The sequence below is a fragment of the Dipteris shenzhenensis genome, chromosome 4 (genome assembly GCF_047967505.1).
Source record: "Dipteris shenzhenensis isolate YYH24624 ecotype China chromosome 4, Dip_SZ_1.0, whole genome shotgun sequence".
NCBI lineage: Eukaryota > Viridiplantae > Streptophyta > Polypodiopsida > Gleicheniales > Dipteridaceae > Dipteris > Dipteris shenzhenensis.
Genome location: NC_141599.1, coordinates 45,437,152 through 45,455,997, shown reverse-complemented (window position 1 = coordinate 45,455,997; position 18,846 = coordinate 45,437,152). Strand labels below are relative to the sequence as shown.

The 18,846-nt window shown below is 40.5% G+C and overlaps 1 protein-coding gene across 1 annotated transcript; it reads right to left on the bottom strand.

Annotated features, from left to right (window-relative positions):
* Positions 1-359: 359 nt before the first annotated feature.
* On the bottom strand, positions 360-8,785 carry LOC147902946 (uncharacterized). Its single transcript, XM_087373969.1, has 4 exons — positions 8,653-8,785; positions 8,436-8,565; positions 7,302-8,208; positions 360-398 (listed from the first exon to the last, which is right to left on the bottom strand). Exons 1-4 carry the CDS (start codon positions 8,783-8,785, stop codon positions 360-362), a joined length of 1,209 nt encoding a protein of 402 aa, XP_087230095.1.
* Positions 8,786-18,846: the final 10,061 nt, after the last annotated feature.

The window sequence follows — 18,846 nt, the reverse complement described above, 5'->3', positions numbered from 1 at the left end:
GATATGTGTGTGAGAACATATGTTTATACTATGGTGTACACCCACCATTGGTGGGCATTGATGACGTCAATCGGGTTGCCATACTTTTGGTTTCCAAAATAAGACATTGTGTGTGACTCTTACGGTGTTGAAACTGCACTATTTTGCTTTTAGAGGATGACTTTGGGTTTGTTTCTCAATTCCTCTAGATATATGTTTTCGCCATGTTAGTGGATTAGTAGACATGCTAATTTCATTGTGTGCCACTTTGCGAAGTTCTCCCCTAGGCATTATGATTGTTTGTGTAGCCAAACAACCATGTATGAAGGTGACAGATGATGTGGCAATAACTACATGTAAAAATGCATCCATAAGCTTTTTCAAGAAGCTCCACACTTTGGAATCTTCTCCCTCTGCTTCTGCAATTGATTTTAGTTTTAAACCTACGTTAATCTTTATGTGCAATTGGCCCTTTTCAAGCCTTAGGTTAATCTGGCGCTTGGCTACTTGCTTGCAGTTACTAATTAATTAATAGGACCCAAAAAGTTCGCTCGGGGGTCATATTGGCCGGCTCTAGGTCGTCGACCTAGCTCTAGGACTAGTTAGCTCTAATTTGTTGGCCCAACTTAAGGGGCTAGGATGGTTAATCTAAATGGGAGTTCTAGCTCTTCGCTCCATTGCTTGAAGAGTGCAGAAGAGTGAGGAGGCAATTTGCTCAGTGGCACATTGTTCTTCCACCTCATATCCCAATGGTTGTGCAAGGAAGGCTATAAAATCCAATAGAGGAGTGTGGTTTCTAGATAGTGTACTTTGGTGAAGCTTCAAATTTCAATATGTTTTGGTCGTATGTATTCAAACTCTCCCTCTGTGTGTGTGTGTGTGTGTGTGTGTGGTTCATTGTGGTTCATTGTTCTTTCACCTCATGTCCCAATGGTTGTGCAAGGAAGGCTATTAAATCCAATAGAGGAGTGTGGTTTCCAGATAGTGTACTTTGGTGAAGCTTCAAATTTCAGTTTGTTTTGGTTGTGTGTATTCAAACTCTCTCTCTCTCTCTCTCTCTCTCTCTCTCTCTCACATGTGTGTGAACTATTATCCATTAAAGATTGCTTGCGCTAATGTGCTTTGCATTCATGGTAAAATCTCTCATGTTATCACAACCAACTCAGTTCTTTTGAGAACATGACTTGAAGATGGTAGTAGATTAGTGTGCTCTCCACACATACGAAAGAATTGATTTCCATCAGCAAGGTTAGGATTCATCCACGGACAATCTCAAGCTCAAGGAGGCCTACGTAGTGAAGTAGATTTGCATCAAGTAGAGTAGAAAACCCTCGAGATCTAGCTAGCAAATCAAGAGAAGATCTATAGCAAAGTAGGCTAGCAAGGCCTAGATCCAATTGGCCATGTGAAGAAGATAGGTATGCCCTTTTGTTTTTCTCAACATCAATTTTTCGGGCTTTTGTTTCTTTGTCATTAGCAAGCAAGAAGACAAAATATCTTCAACAAAGTGCCATCCTATCCCAAACTTGGGGTAAACTTGATGGACATAATTACCTTCATCAAGAGTCCCCTCACTTCATGGAGACTGGTGATAGATGAGTACCCCAAGTAGCAAGGACAGGTGTTGATGACACAGTTTTGCAAACATGGGAAGAATAGGATGCAATAGAGACTGCCCCAAAGGATGTGATTCAATCAATCCATTTGCCAACCAATGCCCATGTATGTGGGATGTCTTAAAGTATCAATATGGCATCAAGAACTCAACAAGGATCTTGAACCTCCAAAATAAATTTTATGCAATGAAGCTAGGAGAACGTGAAGAGGTTGAAGAGATCCTCAATCAATCATGGTGATTTGAGACGAGTTAGCCTTGTGGTGAGAACATGAATACCAAGAACTTGCAACGCTCATACTAACTAAGTTGACTTGGAGCTACCAAGGCTTCGTTGTGGGACTAAGAACATGTAAAAGGAGCATCCAAAATGTTTTTGAAAAGCTCGGGCTGTAATCCTTGATAAAGAGCTTTGAATGAAGATCTATGATAGCACAATACTAACAAATCTCTCAATGACCAAGTAAAGAAAAAGAGCAAAAGAAAATGGATCTCTCGAAGATAAAGATAGACGAGAGCACGGATGTTCACATAGCAAGAAAAATTAGAAAGAAATCGATAAGAAGGAATTGAGCAGTGAGAAGCCCAAGGAGGAGATTCTACAAGAATTCTCTTTGTGGTATTACGATACATGGGATGACAATAGGGTTTGATCATCAAGGTGTTACTATCACGTATAAGAAAAGAAAGTACTTGCATGTGGAATGTTAGACAATTGTCTCTACAAAATGGTTGCCTTAACAACTCAAGCTAATAGTGGCTCCAACATGAAAAATTACAAGCATCTTAACATGGATCATGCAAAAGAATGGGCTTTTGATCCATCACTAGATATTTGTGCTTCTTGCAAGATGGGCAAGCAACCAAGGTAACCATTTCCTAAAGAAGCTACATTCATGAGAAATGGTGTTCAACAAGTTCAATTAGATATTTATGGTGATATGACCATGTTGTCACTTGGAATTGTAATGCATAGATGACTTCAATAGGTAGGTAAATATGACTTCCTTAAGAAAAACACTATGACATTTGACAAATTCAAAGAATGGCTAGCAATGGTGGATAATAAAATTCGATAGAATTTAAAAGCAATGAGGGTAGACAAGAAAGGAGAACTTTAATCAATAGTGTTCAATCAATTATATATCTGAAGAGGGATACATGGTCAGCTTACTACAAATATCACTCCATCGCAAGATGGGGTAGCAAAATGCAAGAATGGATACATAATGGAGATGATGAGGTCAATGCTAAACGATAAAGGACTTTCCAAATGTTTTTCGTAGAAGCAACTTAGACTACAATGGATGTACTCAACATGAATTTGGCAAATATAACAAAAGGAAAGACTCCACAAAAGGCATCTATCGAGCATTTAAGAGTTTTTGTTTTCAAGTGCTATGTGCATGTTGGAGGACAAAGCTTGATGTAGAAAGTCAAGAGTGTATCTCACTGAATATAGCGTGTAGTCGAAAGATCTAGGTTCAGAAAATTGTAATCAGTAAAGACATGTTTCAAGAAGATGACAGTAAAAAGAAGTTGAGCCCTAGGAAAAGTAGTTGCTGTTATGGATGCATGTCATAAAGGGGAAGTGGAAGAGGAAGAACCAATGGAGGAGGTTTGAGGTTCCAAGAATTTGGAAGCCACCTTAATGGTCATCTCCACAACAAAAAGAGAGACTTTCGATGAAATCAAGATCTTTCACTTGGCAACAATGAGAATACATTTCAATGGGTTCTTGTAGGAATGGAATGAGATCGTGATTAATGAAAGGCTAAGGTCAAATTGATAGAGACGCGCACGGATTTACTTTGATGAAATGAATTAATTATATATCTGGATGAATCAAAGACATGCAGAAACTCACCCTTTAGAACAAGATAGTGCAGTTTCAACCTCATGATAATCACATACCCAATCAACATCATCAATGCCCAAAGGCGGGTATCAACCATATGTAGTCTAAACATATGCTCTCACACAAGCATAATCATGCACCCACACACTCGTGGCCATTCATTTATACAAAGGTTTTTGTATTAAAATTTTGCCAACACTCTGAAGGTGGTGGAAAAACTCAAACATGTCAAAGGTTCTAAAAGAGAACACGAAAAAAGTAGTGCACGTCCTCTTTATTCAAGCTACAATTGCCTATGAAGACAAAATTACTCCATCTTGGTTGCTCAAAAATGTGTGATTATACGCAAGAAAAAAACTTAAAAAAGAAAGTGTACCACTACAAAATAGAAAGAAACTGTTGCAACATCACAACCATGAGGAAAACTTCTCAGAGTGAAGTTGTCTCCTAATATGGCAAAAACATATATCTAGATGAATCTAGGAAGATGTCCAAACCTATCTTCCAAGAAGATGATAGTGCACTTCCAACCTCATGATAATCACATACAAGGATGAAGCCACAAAATCTATCATGAGCAAGGGCTAGCTACTATGCCATACCCACCGACGTTATCAATGCCCAATTCCAATATCGACTGTAGTCTAAATATATGCTCTCACACAACATCCGCATACCCACACATGCTTCACCATTCATTTATACAAAGGTCTTTGTATTGAATTTCTATCAACAATTCAAAGTTGAAGGGCAAACTCAACTATGACAAAAGCTCACACTAAAGGAGAAGGCTAATAAAAAAGTAGTTCACATTCTCTTGAACCAAGATACAACTGCTTGTGAAGATATAAGTATTTCATCTTAGTCTCTCACAAATGATCAATTATAAGCCAAAACCTTAGAAAGAAAGCTCATGGGGAAATGTAGCACTAGAAATAGAAAGAAGTGGTTACAATATTAACAAGCTACAACTTCGCATGTGACCTAAATGCCCTATCACCATCGCATGTGTAGTGCATGAGGATTTCTAGCTTAGCATCTTCCCCATGGATAGCAAGAAGCTGTCATAGACAACAAATATCTATCCCAACATGCAATCCCCTCTGTCATAGAGATGGGAGGTTTATCCCTTAATGCATCTACATCCCTTCTTCAACTATGCTTACATGCCCTTGGCCTCTCCTCATATGGGAGCAGCAACTAAGCTATGGCGAAGGGCGAAGCATTGACCTCCAATAACCATATGGGGAATTAGTTAGTTTAAACATGAAAATTAGCACATGTAAGCATAAGAATATATTTTTTCATTGAATAACTTACATGCCCTATATATGCATGAGGGAATTTAAACATTTAGCAAATGCGATTAATTTAAGTAAATCTAAATTGAACATCAAAATAGGTGAATAATTATTTAAAACATGCAAATGTGCAAAATATAGAGGTGTTTATGAAATTTTGTATGTTGACAAGAGAGAGAGAGAGAGAGAGAGAGAGAGAGAGAGAGAGAGAGATATTTGATTGATTATGTCTATTGTGATTTGATTGCCAGCACACTCACCTCAAGGCTAATCACCTCAATGTACAAAGTACAAGGCATTATGTCTATTGTGATTTGATTACTAACACACTCACCTCATCCTAATCACCTCTCCTATTCACACTCACCTCATCTTAATCTCTCCTATTCGCTTCCACACTCTAACAATTAATTAATTAATTATCGTTTTCCTTCGCCCAACTACCATAAGCTTAAGCCTTTGAATAAACCTTAATAATTTGCCCAATAAACACTTCCCCCTCCGTCGACGCCTCTATCTCTCAACCCCGCTCCCCCTTCGTCGGCGCCTCTACCTCTCAGCCCTACTTCCTCCCTCCACTCCCTCCCCCTCCAACCTCTCCCTCCCTCCTTAATCTCTCCTATTCGCTTCCACGGTCCTAACAATTAATTAATTAATTGTCGTTTTCCTTTGCCCAACTACCATAAGCTTAAGCATTTGAATAAACTTAATAATTCGCCCAATTAACACTTCCCCCTCCGTCGATGCCTCTATCTCTCAACCCCGCTCCCCCTCCATCGGCGCCTCTGCCTCTCAACCCTACTTCCTCCCTCTAGTCCCTCCCCCTCCAACCTCTCCCTCCCTCCACTCCTCCTCCCCTTTCATCCTCTCTCGATTTGTTGGTTTGTGAAGAGAAGCAAGAGCTTCATCAGATTGCATATGCTCGACTCCTTCAGGTCCTTCTCCCCCCTCTCCAGCCTCTCCCTTCCTACACTCGCTCCCCCTCTCCCTCCCCCTCTCTGCCTCCCTCCCTCCCCCACTCCCCTCATATACTTGCTCAGAGGCAGTGACAGAAGGATCTGGAAAAATTGAGACACTTTGGACTATTGACATGTGGCGCCTTATAATCAAATTATCAAGAACTTAGGTTAAACGGATTAATAGCACCGTTAATTGTGTACTCCCTCGTGCCCGACATGAACTAATTAATTAATTGGGGCACAAATTTAATTTGAGGGTTTAGTGCATGGAGGCTTAATTAATCTATGTTTATCTATGGCTTAGTTTATTTATGCTTAAATTAAGCTATGTTTCTCTATGGCTTAATTTATTTATGCATATGCTTCTCCATGTCTTAATTTATTTTATGCATAGACTGTCCAAGAGGGGGTGAGAGGGGATTATTTTACGCATAGACTTTGTCCAAGTGGGGAGGCTTCCCCAAACGTTCAAGAAAAGATTCGAACCCAAAACCTTCTTTTTCCCACGTGTCAGCCCTACCACCAAGCTATAAGTATTATGAATCCTCCCTCGTTCCCCTTCCCCTATGTCTAAGAAGTCCTTCCCTCTTTAATGCCCTTCCCTTATTTAATTCAACCTCTCCACTCCCCTAGTGAGACTAATTATTGTGCCTCCCCCTTCCTTCTTTATTTAATTCAAGCCCTCCCCCCTTTATCCCACTCCCCCCTCCCCCATTCCCCACACAATAGTCAAGTTAACTAAATTCAACTTGAAAATATTTATAAACAAGCATTTAACAATGGGTATAAGGTACACCTCATGTTAGATGGTCCTTTCATTAGGGGGATTGCCTTACTACTTTAAAATTCAACATCACTAAAGTGAGGCCCTTTACAAGTTTGTCTTTAGGAAATCTTTGAACACCATTCTTCAAAAGCCACTCAAATCAATTTGACTTTGTACCTTTTCAATCTTGACTAGATAGGCCAATCATAAGTTGGTTTGCCAACCCTCCGTAAAAGTATTTAGTAGTAGCTAGTAGACTTTGTGTAAAGCTACTTGTGTTACTTCTATTGGCAAGAAATTTAAAACTTGAACGTAAGGTATGGGCATTGAAAATCCAAAAGCTTAAATATGTTGTTTCTTTCATTCTCACAAGTAGGTGTGAAACAAAAGCTCTACATGCCTTTGAGGGACTTTAATGAAATCAGGGTTGAACTTTTGGTACTCATTATCCTTGCTACATATCATCATGAAGCATGGATGCAAGCTTTTGCAAGTCTGATAATGGGGTGGTGAGACCATTGAGTACCATAGAGGGAGTGGTAGGTGGAGGCATGGGGGCAGTGAGCACAGTGCATGTGGGGGGGTAGGATGCTTGCAACTCAAACCAGGGGGCACCAAGGGGGAGGGTAGGCTGATGTGGAGAGGTAGTGGTGAGGGGCCAAGAGGGGTGGAATGTGCTGGAGGGAGGGAGAGGAGTGGGAGGGGAGGGAAAGCCAAGTGTGAAGAAGGGATGCGGAGGAGCATGCATGCAAGCCCAGCTCTCTTGTTCATTATAGTTAGCATCAAGGTCCACAGGTCGATCGAAGAAGTTATTACAACCAACAGGAGTGGCTTGCAGACCCTTGTTACAAAAGGTGTCTGCATGGCCGTGTCGTTGTGGAATGGTTGAGCTATCGGAGCCTCCATCCTCCCCACAAGCCCGCACACCATTTTTGTGCAAACTTGCTCCGGGGAGCTCTAGGAGGTGACAATCTCTAGGTAAGAGGGCTCCCCTAGCCCATCCTCTTATATTGTCTTCTCCTTGAGGGAATTGATCATCAACAACTTCACCCATGACACTTGGCTCCCAACCTCCTCCTGGCATCCTTCCACACCTCCACAACTCACTAAAACCTTGCATGTCACCTCCCATCTCCCCCTCGTGCACCCTTCCCATGATCAATCTAAAGCCAAGCTTGAGAAGATCTCCCTCTCTTGCAATCACTGAGCTCTCCCACTCCTCTTCGGTCTTGTGATGAGCTACAGGACTGATCACACTACTTGGAGAGCTCATCACGCTTGAGGGCGACCTTGAGTTGAAGGCTTGAATTGCTGCCCACATCTTCTCCAATTTCTGATGTGCCTTGATCGCTTCCTGCTCCATCCTCTCTCTCAAGCTCGTCGTTTCAGTCCCCTTTGCAGCGACTATTGTTGCAATATCCAAGGCTTCTGTCATCTCTCTCTTTGCTGCACAACGATCCACCTCGTTATCAGCCCATGTAGAGCTTCCACCAGCTTTTGTGCCGTTCGACACCCCGCTTGAAGAGGAGACATCACCGCCTTCAGCTGCCGTTGTCGGCATCGTCAACACTAGTCCCGGCGCTGGTTGTTGCTCACATATCGCACCCAAAGGCTTGTGCGTCGCTGGATCAATGCCCATCTGCTTCAATTTTTTCTTGATGCGCGTGTTCCAGTAGTTCTTGATCTCGTTGTCTGTTCGACCGGGAAGCTGTGCTGCGATCCTGGACCATCTACAGTTTCATTGACGCACAAACGAGAGTTTTAGAAATCCCAAAATGCAGCAGAAGCAACGAGAACTCTCCTGTATTACTATGTCAAGCTATAGAAACTCAGATCTGCATCCCGCAGAAAGTTTGTAGAGACTTCAACATTGACTGCTTGGAAAGACAAGCAAGCGACGAGATAGAAACAGGATCAAGGGAATTTCCACAGCGAATATCTAAATATTGTAGCTCACCTGTTACCAATAGCCGCATGGAGGTCGATTATGAGATTTTCTTCAGCTTCGGACAGGAGGCCACGCTTCAAATCAGGGCGCAAGTAGTTTGTCCATCTCAATCGGCAACTCTTGCCGCACCTTAACAAACCTGCAGGTTTCGTTGCCATATCAGTAAAAGCGGCTGGAAATTTTGATAATCGACCTAGTTAATGCAAGATGATGATCCAATAGATACCGGCAAGTTTGGGGACCTCGCGCCAGCATCCATGGCCATACAGGGTGATGAAGTTTACAAGCTTCCGGTCTTCGTCTGCTGTCCATGGACCCTTCTTGAGCCCCACTTTCTCGCAACAGGGCTGCCTTCCCATAGTACTCCAAGACCTCCGGAAGAGATTACACAGAAGGCCGAGCTTGAGGTTCGGGTCTATCGAAATTGAACTGCAGTGTCGTTCAAAGAAGGCGAAATCGCAGCCTCCTTAATGCTTTACTCCATGGAATACTCCATCGTCACCGCTACTGCTCGTTTGTGATGCAACAAGAAAGAGGGTAGCATGCCCTCGCCATATCCTCTGAGAGACTACACATGAACGCTAATTTCATGTGGGTTCACTTCCCTTCTGTGTGTACCACAGCTTTGACAACACTCCACCTACGTCCGTTTGTCAAAGCTCATTTTGACAGACTCAGCTTGCTATGTGAGCGCGTGCGCTCTCGCTCTCTTTCTTTCTCTCTCTCTCTCTCTCTCTCTGTGTGAAGCTCTCGACCTCTTCGTCCCCTCTCCCGCCCGCTTTGCCAATGGCAGTGGATAATGCCTTCCTAACTTTTTGTTGAATGTGCAGCTTCAATCAGTCTTTAAGGATAGGCCGTTTACTCGTGAACTACGTTAGTAACGTTACGCTTATGTTGGAAGAGAAATGTATATATATATATATACACACACAACAAAGAAAAGGGATCACCGCTGCTCACACTACCAGAACCGAGGGCGAAAGAGAGTGGTACGTGTGTTGTGGATTTCTGGGATCGATATTCATGCCTCAGCCCGCGTCACAATCCTTGCCGTTGCAGCACATTCTCACCTCCACTGCTTGCTGCAGCAGTTCTGACAAGCACAAAGGCCGCACAAACACACTAATACGTGTTGATGAAACACATTGTCAATTCAATCTGACCCTGACAAGCACAAAAGCCCACACGTTCGTTCTCGCAGGTGTGAAACCTCTTTGAACCCGGGGAACCCGTTTCCCATGTTTTGACTAAAATCATATGCTCCCTGACAAAACGACTTTGTGTATGTCTCATTCAGCCGTTCAAATTAATATTTTGTGGGTTTGTAAAACTAAAACGCATAAAATAGCATGTGAAATGGTAGTATGTACCTTTGACATCTACGTGTGCCTACATGAAAGATGATGTGAGAGAGAGAGAGAGAGATGAATAAGTATTTAAGTAACATAAAGTGAATGTCAATGAAAGTTACACTTGTGATAAGCCGTGAGAATATTTCTATCTTGTGGGTTTACATACACGTTTACAAGCTTTTAAATCAAATAACACGCTTGCTAAGATAAGAAAGTGCAACTTCACTAAGGTTCACGTAAAACGTGAGAGCCACACATATCTTGCTTGTTAGAAAATGGGCAATCCAAGCTCGACGCTCAAATGGGACACATTTGACGGGTTGCCACATGGTAGTGGCCCTTATGGAATAATCCCACATGCAATGTTGTGCACATGGTGCACAAAGATGTATAGGCTGAAGGCGCCTCTCTCCACGATTGAGAGAGGGTAGAGGGTGTCTAGGCGAGGCTTCTAGCCCACGTGGGGCCCACACAACCCTACATGTGACATGTGGCAATTGGCCATTCGTGTTCCACCTAAGAGACCTCCAAGATCTTTGACAGGGTATTAGAGCAGGTCCATAATTGTGTGGACCTAATGAAGTGCAAAAGCAAGCAAGTATCATAGGCAATGGTGGCCCATACAGCACAATGTGCAATAATAAACAACGGCTTCTCCAAAGAGCTATCATGAGGGTATCATTAAGTGCCATACAAATGGACCAAGAGATCATAGGACCTTTAGCGAGTAGGCAGGAAAGCCTAATTGCACGTGCAAATCGCAAGACGGCAATTACATTGTAATGGGACAGGTCATAGCTTAGACTCCTTGAAAGATGACATACCTCACATGGTGCACAATCGAGAATGTCATATACTCGAGAGATAAAACCCAATCGACATGCTAGCATGGCGGCAATAGATGCACTCCTTTTGCATGCAAAATGGACATTTGGCCTCCTTCGCACTTAAATTGAGGGAGGGTCTTAGAACCAAAAATATGGGTTTATGGAAAATTCAAGCCCAAGGCCGAAATGGGGCACATGTGAGGTGCTACCACATGGTAGTGGCTCTTGGGGAACAATACTACATGTGACAGGTGGTAGCTAGCCATTGGTGGACGTCCCACTCTAAGAAGTCTCATCATGTATAATAGCATATTCTATTTCAATGATTGACATGAGGTAATATCATATAGATGGGAGTTTGCATCCAATCTAAGCATGGAACTGACATTCATGCAATGTCATGAGTTTCCAATGCCAATCAAGACTGATCTAGTTTGACCTTACCAACTTTCAAAACTTGTATGATGTTCATGGTAGATCCATCGCATGCCATGACTTTTCTCAAGGGTAGCCAATTGTTGCTTCTTTTCATGTCTTTATCAAACGTAAGAGAAAATTCAATGCCATGATTGATCCTTATTGTAATAAAATGTACCAACCTTGGCCTCCGTGATGCCAAGATTGATGTCACACTTTAGCACCCAAGTGCCATAGTACTTAACCTCACTTTTAATAAGTCAAAATTCTAAAGCCTAACAAACTCATGGGACAATATCTTAAGATCACAATATGTGTGTATGTATCATCGAGTTAAAAAGTCCCCTTGGTGGAAAGTGGGGCTCAAAGTTGGTAGGTCATAACTAAATGGATGCCACCTTCTTGTACGATTCAAATGATAACAATATCTAGCTTCCTTTAAGATTCATCTAGATTCAAAGAAGGTAATTATTAGAAGACTATAAAGAAAGATGATTGAAAATTAGTGATATATATATTTTTGGGAATATGTTAAAGGTAGATATAATCTTCCTCTTTCAATACTACATTTGTAAATACTTAGACGTACATATTTACATCAAATTTCTAGTTACCGAGTTGTAGCGTGGTGAGATGAGGGCCTAGGGGCCTAATGCAAGTGTGGTGAGATGAGGGCTTGATGCAAGTCCTGCATGCCTTGGTCTGTCAGGGTCCTAGTATATTCTCTACTCTTTGGCTAGTTATGGAGCTGGGAGTCCACACTTGAGGTGCCCCATTCCATAATATAAAGATCATTAACTATTGTGTCAATAACTTTGATATCTTTATCATTGGAATGTTTGTGTAATGTTTTAGTTATACTTTGGCATCTATGAGGTAGAAATGTGTAGGGTTTCTCTACTAAAGTAGTAAGTCACTAAAATTGATGTAAATCAAAGGAGATTATAATGCTATATGCATGCTCACACATACATGCATATGCGTGCACGCACGCGCGTGCACACACACACACACACACACACACACACATGCACGTACGCACATACAAACACATGTCACACACACACGCATGCATGCACACACACAAAGAACCCTAAAGCCCTTGGTTTTATCATGAACTTGTAATTTAGTAGGGAGTATAGAGAGTTTTGGGCCAATGAGAGATTGAAATTTGGGGCCAATACGATGCCTAATGCACATATAGATTAGGCTGTGCAATTAGAGTGGCATACTTTATTGCTATGCTAAAATACTTGATTGGCTAGAGGTTACTCTTTGATGGTACTCGAGTAGGAGCTATGCCATGCTGTTACTCTTTGATGGTACTCGAGTAGGAGCTATGCCATGCCGATGGTGTGGTAAAAACATGTCGTGCAATAGGACTAACAAGCTAGTTGACATGTGCCAACATGGCTTTTGTGAAAACACCTTTCTTGCAATAGGATCACTATGGTAGTGACTTGGGCTATCAAGTTCGCCAACCATTGCCACCATGGATGTAGTCACCCCCTATAATGGTTTTTGTGGCCACACAAAGGCAATTCATGCGGGCCATTGGGCATACATCATGGTGGTTGATGTATCATGTGGGTGAGACGTGTGCCACAATGGTTGCTAGTCACCACCTATAGTGGTTGACATGGCCTTCATGATAGTTGGAAATCGATGATGGGCCTAATTCTAGCCATTGTTGTGGTCATTGTGGCTAGTACATGAGCCTACACAATGGCACCGGTCCACTACAGGCTCCATGTAGCATAATTAATATGATGATATCAATAGTTTTGTGTCGTTAAGGATTCAAAAGAGAGAGGGTGGCTACTAGTCTAAAGAGAGATGGCATTAGGTTGAAAATTGGGGCCCTCCAATGTGATAGGCATCATGCCACTAAAAAATCTAGTCAATGCATGTGCTATTATGTCTCATCATGTGCCAATAGTCAATTTTTTAATCCCATCCTTAGTGTCCATCATGGCATACCCCCAAAATAATGATGTGTTTGGCAACACTTGATCATGCTTTGACCTTGAACTTGGTGTAGTCCAAGGCAAAGGTTCTAAGTGAACTTGGTGCAATCTCATGGGAACCTACTATAATTTTTGTAATAACATGAGTGCAAGGGGAAAGGCTTCCAAGTGAACTTGGTGCAATCCAAGTGAAGGATCCTATGATATTTTTCAATAAGTGCATTCACTTCAACACAAAGAATCCAAAAAAATCAAAAAAAGAAAAGCATATTGATATTGTTGATCATTCCATTTGACATCAAACCAAAGAGGTCTCGAGAAGTTTGACCTACCCATTGTTTCTTGGCCTATATTTGGATTGTAGGCTATAACATACTTGTATGAAGCCAAAATTACTAGCAGGCACCACTCAACTTGTTTCATTAGCCATAATTGTGTAAGTTTGAGGTTTGGTTATGGTGAGGCAGGAGACCAAGAGGGTTTGACAATGCAACGATGGACACACGAATTGTCTAGGCAAAATATGTCTAGCATTACAGAGGGATGCCGAGAGGTTAAAAGGGTAAGGTCCTTTGAAAGGACACTTGGCATCAAAAGGAATCCACATGGGATGCACTGGGCATGGGGGAGGTTTCTAGAGAGAGGGATCCACATGAAAATTAGGAAGAGAGAAGGAACTTGGAGATCGTACACGTATGAAAAAAGAAGGGAGCTCATGAGAAACCGTGGTTGGGTGGAAATTAAAGATAGAAGCCCTCTGAGTTGTGATAGTTAGTATTAGAGCTGACTTGCAACTCGCTTTGCATAGCACTTGATGAAGGTCATGACATCAATATAGTGATAGATACACTTCTTTTAGTTTCTCAAATAATTATAGACTTTTCAAGGATTTAGAGACATGCGACAAATTGCTCGTCAAGACCATGACTTGAGGGTATTCCTGAGTTCGTAGAGAGGTCTTAAGAGAGGTGAAGATAGAAAAATCAGAGTTGGTGCAATTGGATGAAAGTTTGAACATCTACTATTCCTTGTGATGCAGCTCATAACCTGATGTAAGGTAGCTCGTTTTTCGACACCTACATAGCCAAAGTTTGGATGGAAGTTAAGCAGCCAAGCTTTTAGCCATTGTACTCACCACTTACCATCTAAATTCCCGAAAGTAAAGAAATTGGGTGGCGACGCGACTTAGAAATAGAGAAACTCTCGTGCGACATTAAAAGTTTACAAGCAAAGCTATTGATAGAGCCACATCATCATAAGAAGTTCAGAGAATCTGAACTGATCGGGTAGAGGAGTTTGAAACCTAAAGTATGGTGAAGAGCAAAATCAAATGTGTAAGACCTCTCGCAAAATAAAGAAAGCGAGATGGCTTCGAAGACGAATCCAAGGCCATTGAACAAATACCAAGGAAGTGGGCATTGCATTTTTCTCTCTAGTATAAAGCTTCTTACTTTATAATTTCTAGAAACATATGCATTTTTAAATGACAAGTCCAGAAAGAGATGAAATGGTTAGGGAGAGTGAGGAAAGGGCTAGAAAAGAAAAAGCTATAGTTGGAGAGGAAATACATGAGGAAGTACATAATGAAACTCAGGAGGATAACGTGGAAATGGAAGACATAGACTATGGTGATTATCGAATTCTGTATATGGAATTCATTAAACGAATGCAAAACATTAAAACCCAGTTAGGAACTATTAATGATACATTGAAGCCCCTAATTGAAGCCATAACCAAGTTATCTGATTCTCAATGGGTAACTCTTATGGAAAAATCACCAACTCCTCCTAATCAAGTTGAGAGGTCCACCTCTCGAGTTAGAGAAATCTCTAACATTCTTAAGGACTTGAAACCTCCAATTTTCAATGGGGAAGGAAAGGAGCATAATAAAGATGCGATTAGTACGTTCTTGCAAAAATGGCAAGACTTCCATCGACTCAAGAATACCCCCTCTGAAAATCAAGTCGTGGAAGCAAGTCTTTCCCTTGGAAATAAGGCCTATAAATGGCGGATGAGCCTCAGAGAAAGTGATAGAACTCCTAGGTATTGTGCTGAGTTTGAACAAGCCTTCTTAAAAGAGTTTTTACCATAAAATTAATTAGAAAGAGCATGGGAGGCTTGGGATCATTGCACTATGGGTAAAAACACTTTACTTCAGTATATAGGGAATTATAGGGAGGCAGTCCTTGAGCTAAAAGGAATTGATGAATTCCAGAAGATAAGGGGTTTCGTGAGAGGTCTCAAAGACACTTATAAGGTTGAGGCGAGAAGAAATTCTCCTAAAACCTTTGAAGAAGCAATTAAATATGCCCAAATATATGATGATACAATGGGGAATCCAATGATGGAACTTCAAAACAAACAGGTTTTGTTCCTAAGTTCAACAGGTTTTCCAATTTAAAAAGGAAGGGGCACTTTAAAATAGACACTTCTCAGGCACCAACTAAGAAACCTCAAAGACAAAAATATCCTCTCTTGAAGAAAGAGACTTATGAAAGGGCCAAGTAGGAAAACCTTTGGTTCAAATGTTTGGGCAAAGACCATGCTACTTGGAACTACCCTAAAAATAAATAAGCGAGAGTAAAGCCCCAAATAGACCTCCACAAAAACAAGTACACACGATGCAGGTATTGCCGCGTAATGGTACTAAAAAGTATAGTGAGGTAGAGGTCTATCGTGAGGATAGCACCCACATGTGCTATCTATCATCAACAATGTGGCAGCCCACCTTTGGTCCTCATGATTTACTAAGGATGCATGGAAAAATAAAGGGGCAAAGGGTAAGAGTGATGGTCGATGATTGTGCAACACATAATTTCTTGAACTTATTAGTGAAGAAATTAAAATTGCATGAGAGCCCAAGTGCCCATAAATACGTGGTCTCTTTGGCAAAGTAAGAACGTTTGGAACACCAATGAATTGAGTTTTACTCAAATTTAGAATGATTTCCTAGAGTCCTTAAAAGGGAAAAGTGAGTTTGATCCTTACTTCTCTGAAATTTGGAAAGCAATTAGAAATAGGGATCCAATTAATTGAGAGGCTTTCATTGGGGAGTCACATGGAAATGGTGACACACCACAAGTTGGTGATAAAGGACTCAAGTGGAAAAATATACTATTGAGGATGGCTACCTACTCTACAAGGGTAGAGTATGTGTCCTAGATAATAATGACATTAGGTACCAAGTTCTTTTTGAGTGTCATGACAGTTCTAGTGCTGGTCACTCGGGAATTCAAAAGAAGTATGCGCTTCTGAAAAGGCAATTCTTTTGACTTGGAATAGGTAAGGACACACAAGACTATGTATTGAAGTGCCCAAAATGCCAAGTTGATAAGACTGAATGCCTTAAGGTAGGCAGTCTCCTACACCCATTGGAGATCCCATCAAGCAAATGGGAAAGCATCTCCATGGACTTTATTATGGGATTACCTAGAACTCAAAGGGGGCACAACTCTATGTGGGTAATTGTTGATCGGTTGACAAAGATGGCTCATTTTATTCTTGTCAATGAAGAAGTCAAAACTCTAAAACTAGCTAGGCTATTTGTGGACCATATTTATAAATTATATGGGCTACCAACCAGTATTGTTAGTGACTAGAATAGCAAATTTAACAACATTAATTTTTTGAGGGCTGTGTTTATGAAGTTAGAAACTTGATTGAATATGAGCACCGTGAATCATCCACAGAGTGGTGGTCAAACTAAAATGGTCAATCAAATCATTGAAGATATTCTTCAAGCATATGTAAGTAAACGGCAAACTAATTCAAAATAGTATTTGCCCATATTAGAATTTGCATATAATAGTGCCAAACATACCGCTATAGGTTTTAGTCCATTCATGATGATGTATGGATTTCAACCAAGAGCCCCAATGGCAGTGGGGCTCGAAAAAGAGAAGGCTCAAGTGGCCAAACACTTTCTTGAAGATATGAATCAAATGCTTAAGCTAGCTGAAGATAGCATAAGAAGGAGACACTTTTATGCAATTTAGTCCGAAAGTGTTTGAAATTTTTTTGGTTAGCATATTGGGATAAGGGTCAACCACAACTATAAACCAATTAATACTAAGGAGATTCTGTGAGGTAATGATATTTCCAAGAGGTTAGAAAAACTATAAGTATGTTTTATCCAACCAATGCTAGGTGCATGAGCTAGAATGCACCCACCAAACTTTGTACCTAGAATGTTTCTCTTGAGAAAATAAAAACTGGTATTGATGCATATCTCAGGATTTTCTTTTTTGTCAAGAGAAATATTCCAGGGGATGAACTTAGTGGGTGCCTTCTATCCCATGGATGTCCTACGCTTTGTTTCAATCAAAACATTTCTTATAATAGTAGTTTTGCAAATTATCTTATAAGAAGGGATCATGGTTACAAGCACATATCAATTGCCTTAAATCAATGAACGTTTTATTGTGTTCTTTCCAAATGAAAGCCCTTTTTCTATAGTAGTAAACCATTTACCAGTGGTAGAATACTAAATGTCATTGGTATTCCAACCCTTGCCATCAGTAATACTATTAATACCACTGGCTTAATACCTCCCCTATAGTATTGTATGCTTTTTCGATTGGTAATAGCATATGCTATCAATGGTAAATATTGTTTCACTAGTGGTATTAGTATTACTATCAACAATAAGTTGCTTATATCCCATATTTTTGGATTGACAAGGTTGTGCCATTATTGCATGCATGAACGTAACTCACACAAAAAGTACACATGATTATGTCAATATGCAATCCATGTCTGATCAATCTCTTCTCCCTTTTTTCCTCTCTCTTAGCCTTTCCAAGAAATGCAAGAAAGAAGACCCTCCACTAGAGTGTGAAAGCAATAGTTTCTTTTTTTTTCAAATTTGGAAAATACATTGAGGAAGTTAAAAGGTTGAAACCTTCATGACTTAAATTATGTGGATTCCCCTTATAAAAAGGAAAATTCAATGTAAAAAAACCCTCTCATTAATGACTTCTCTATAATTGCTAAGAGGCACATGATGATAGAAAACCCTATCATGGGTGGACCGCATTGTCTCCATCGCCCACTTGATGAGAGAACTCCTTTTGGAGATGTGAAATATATGTCATGATAAACATTAATATAGTGATCGTGTACCTCTCCTTATAGTGACTTCTCACCAAGTAGACAACCATGTCACTTAGAGGCACATAACAGGAAAGCCTATCATGCAAAGACCGTAAAAAGAAAAGTCTAGGATAAAGTCACTTCATAAATATATCACTTCATAAGTCCACAATACCAAAAGGAGGTCTCTCATCACGAAGGCATGTCACTAATTAGAAAATATTAGGAAATCCTATCATTTGATGCTTGCTTTTCATGAGATGGAATGGATAAAAAGAATGGTGCAAGCCAAAGTCTAGACAATGGGTTAGATGGAGATGTCAATTAAAAAGGGACTGGATGATTTCTAGTAGGATAACTAAATTTTAATCTAGGATATTTTCATTTACATGCAGATGATAGAGAGCCTTATCCATGCATGAATAAGAGGTTGAACTTGTTATCAAAAAAGGTAAACCTAATATTCCTCTTGTGCCTCACTTGTCTAAATAGTGTGTATTCTCTTAATTAAGTGGCATGAGTTACAAGTCATGTCAATACTTAAATCTACTTGTATTTTTTAATATGATTTAGTTAATTGCCCTAAATATGTTCTCCTATAAACTCTGAGTGAAGCAATGATGAGCCTTCCATGCTTTTTGTTGACATTTTGGTACATGCTTATTTTAGCGTCAATATTGATAATCATTTCCATGCTTATTTTGATGTTGAATATCTAGTCAGTTATTCAGATATGCATAATTTCCAAAGTAAAATATATAACAAA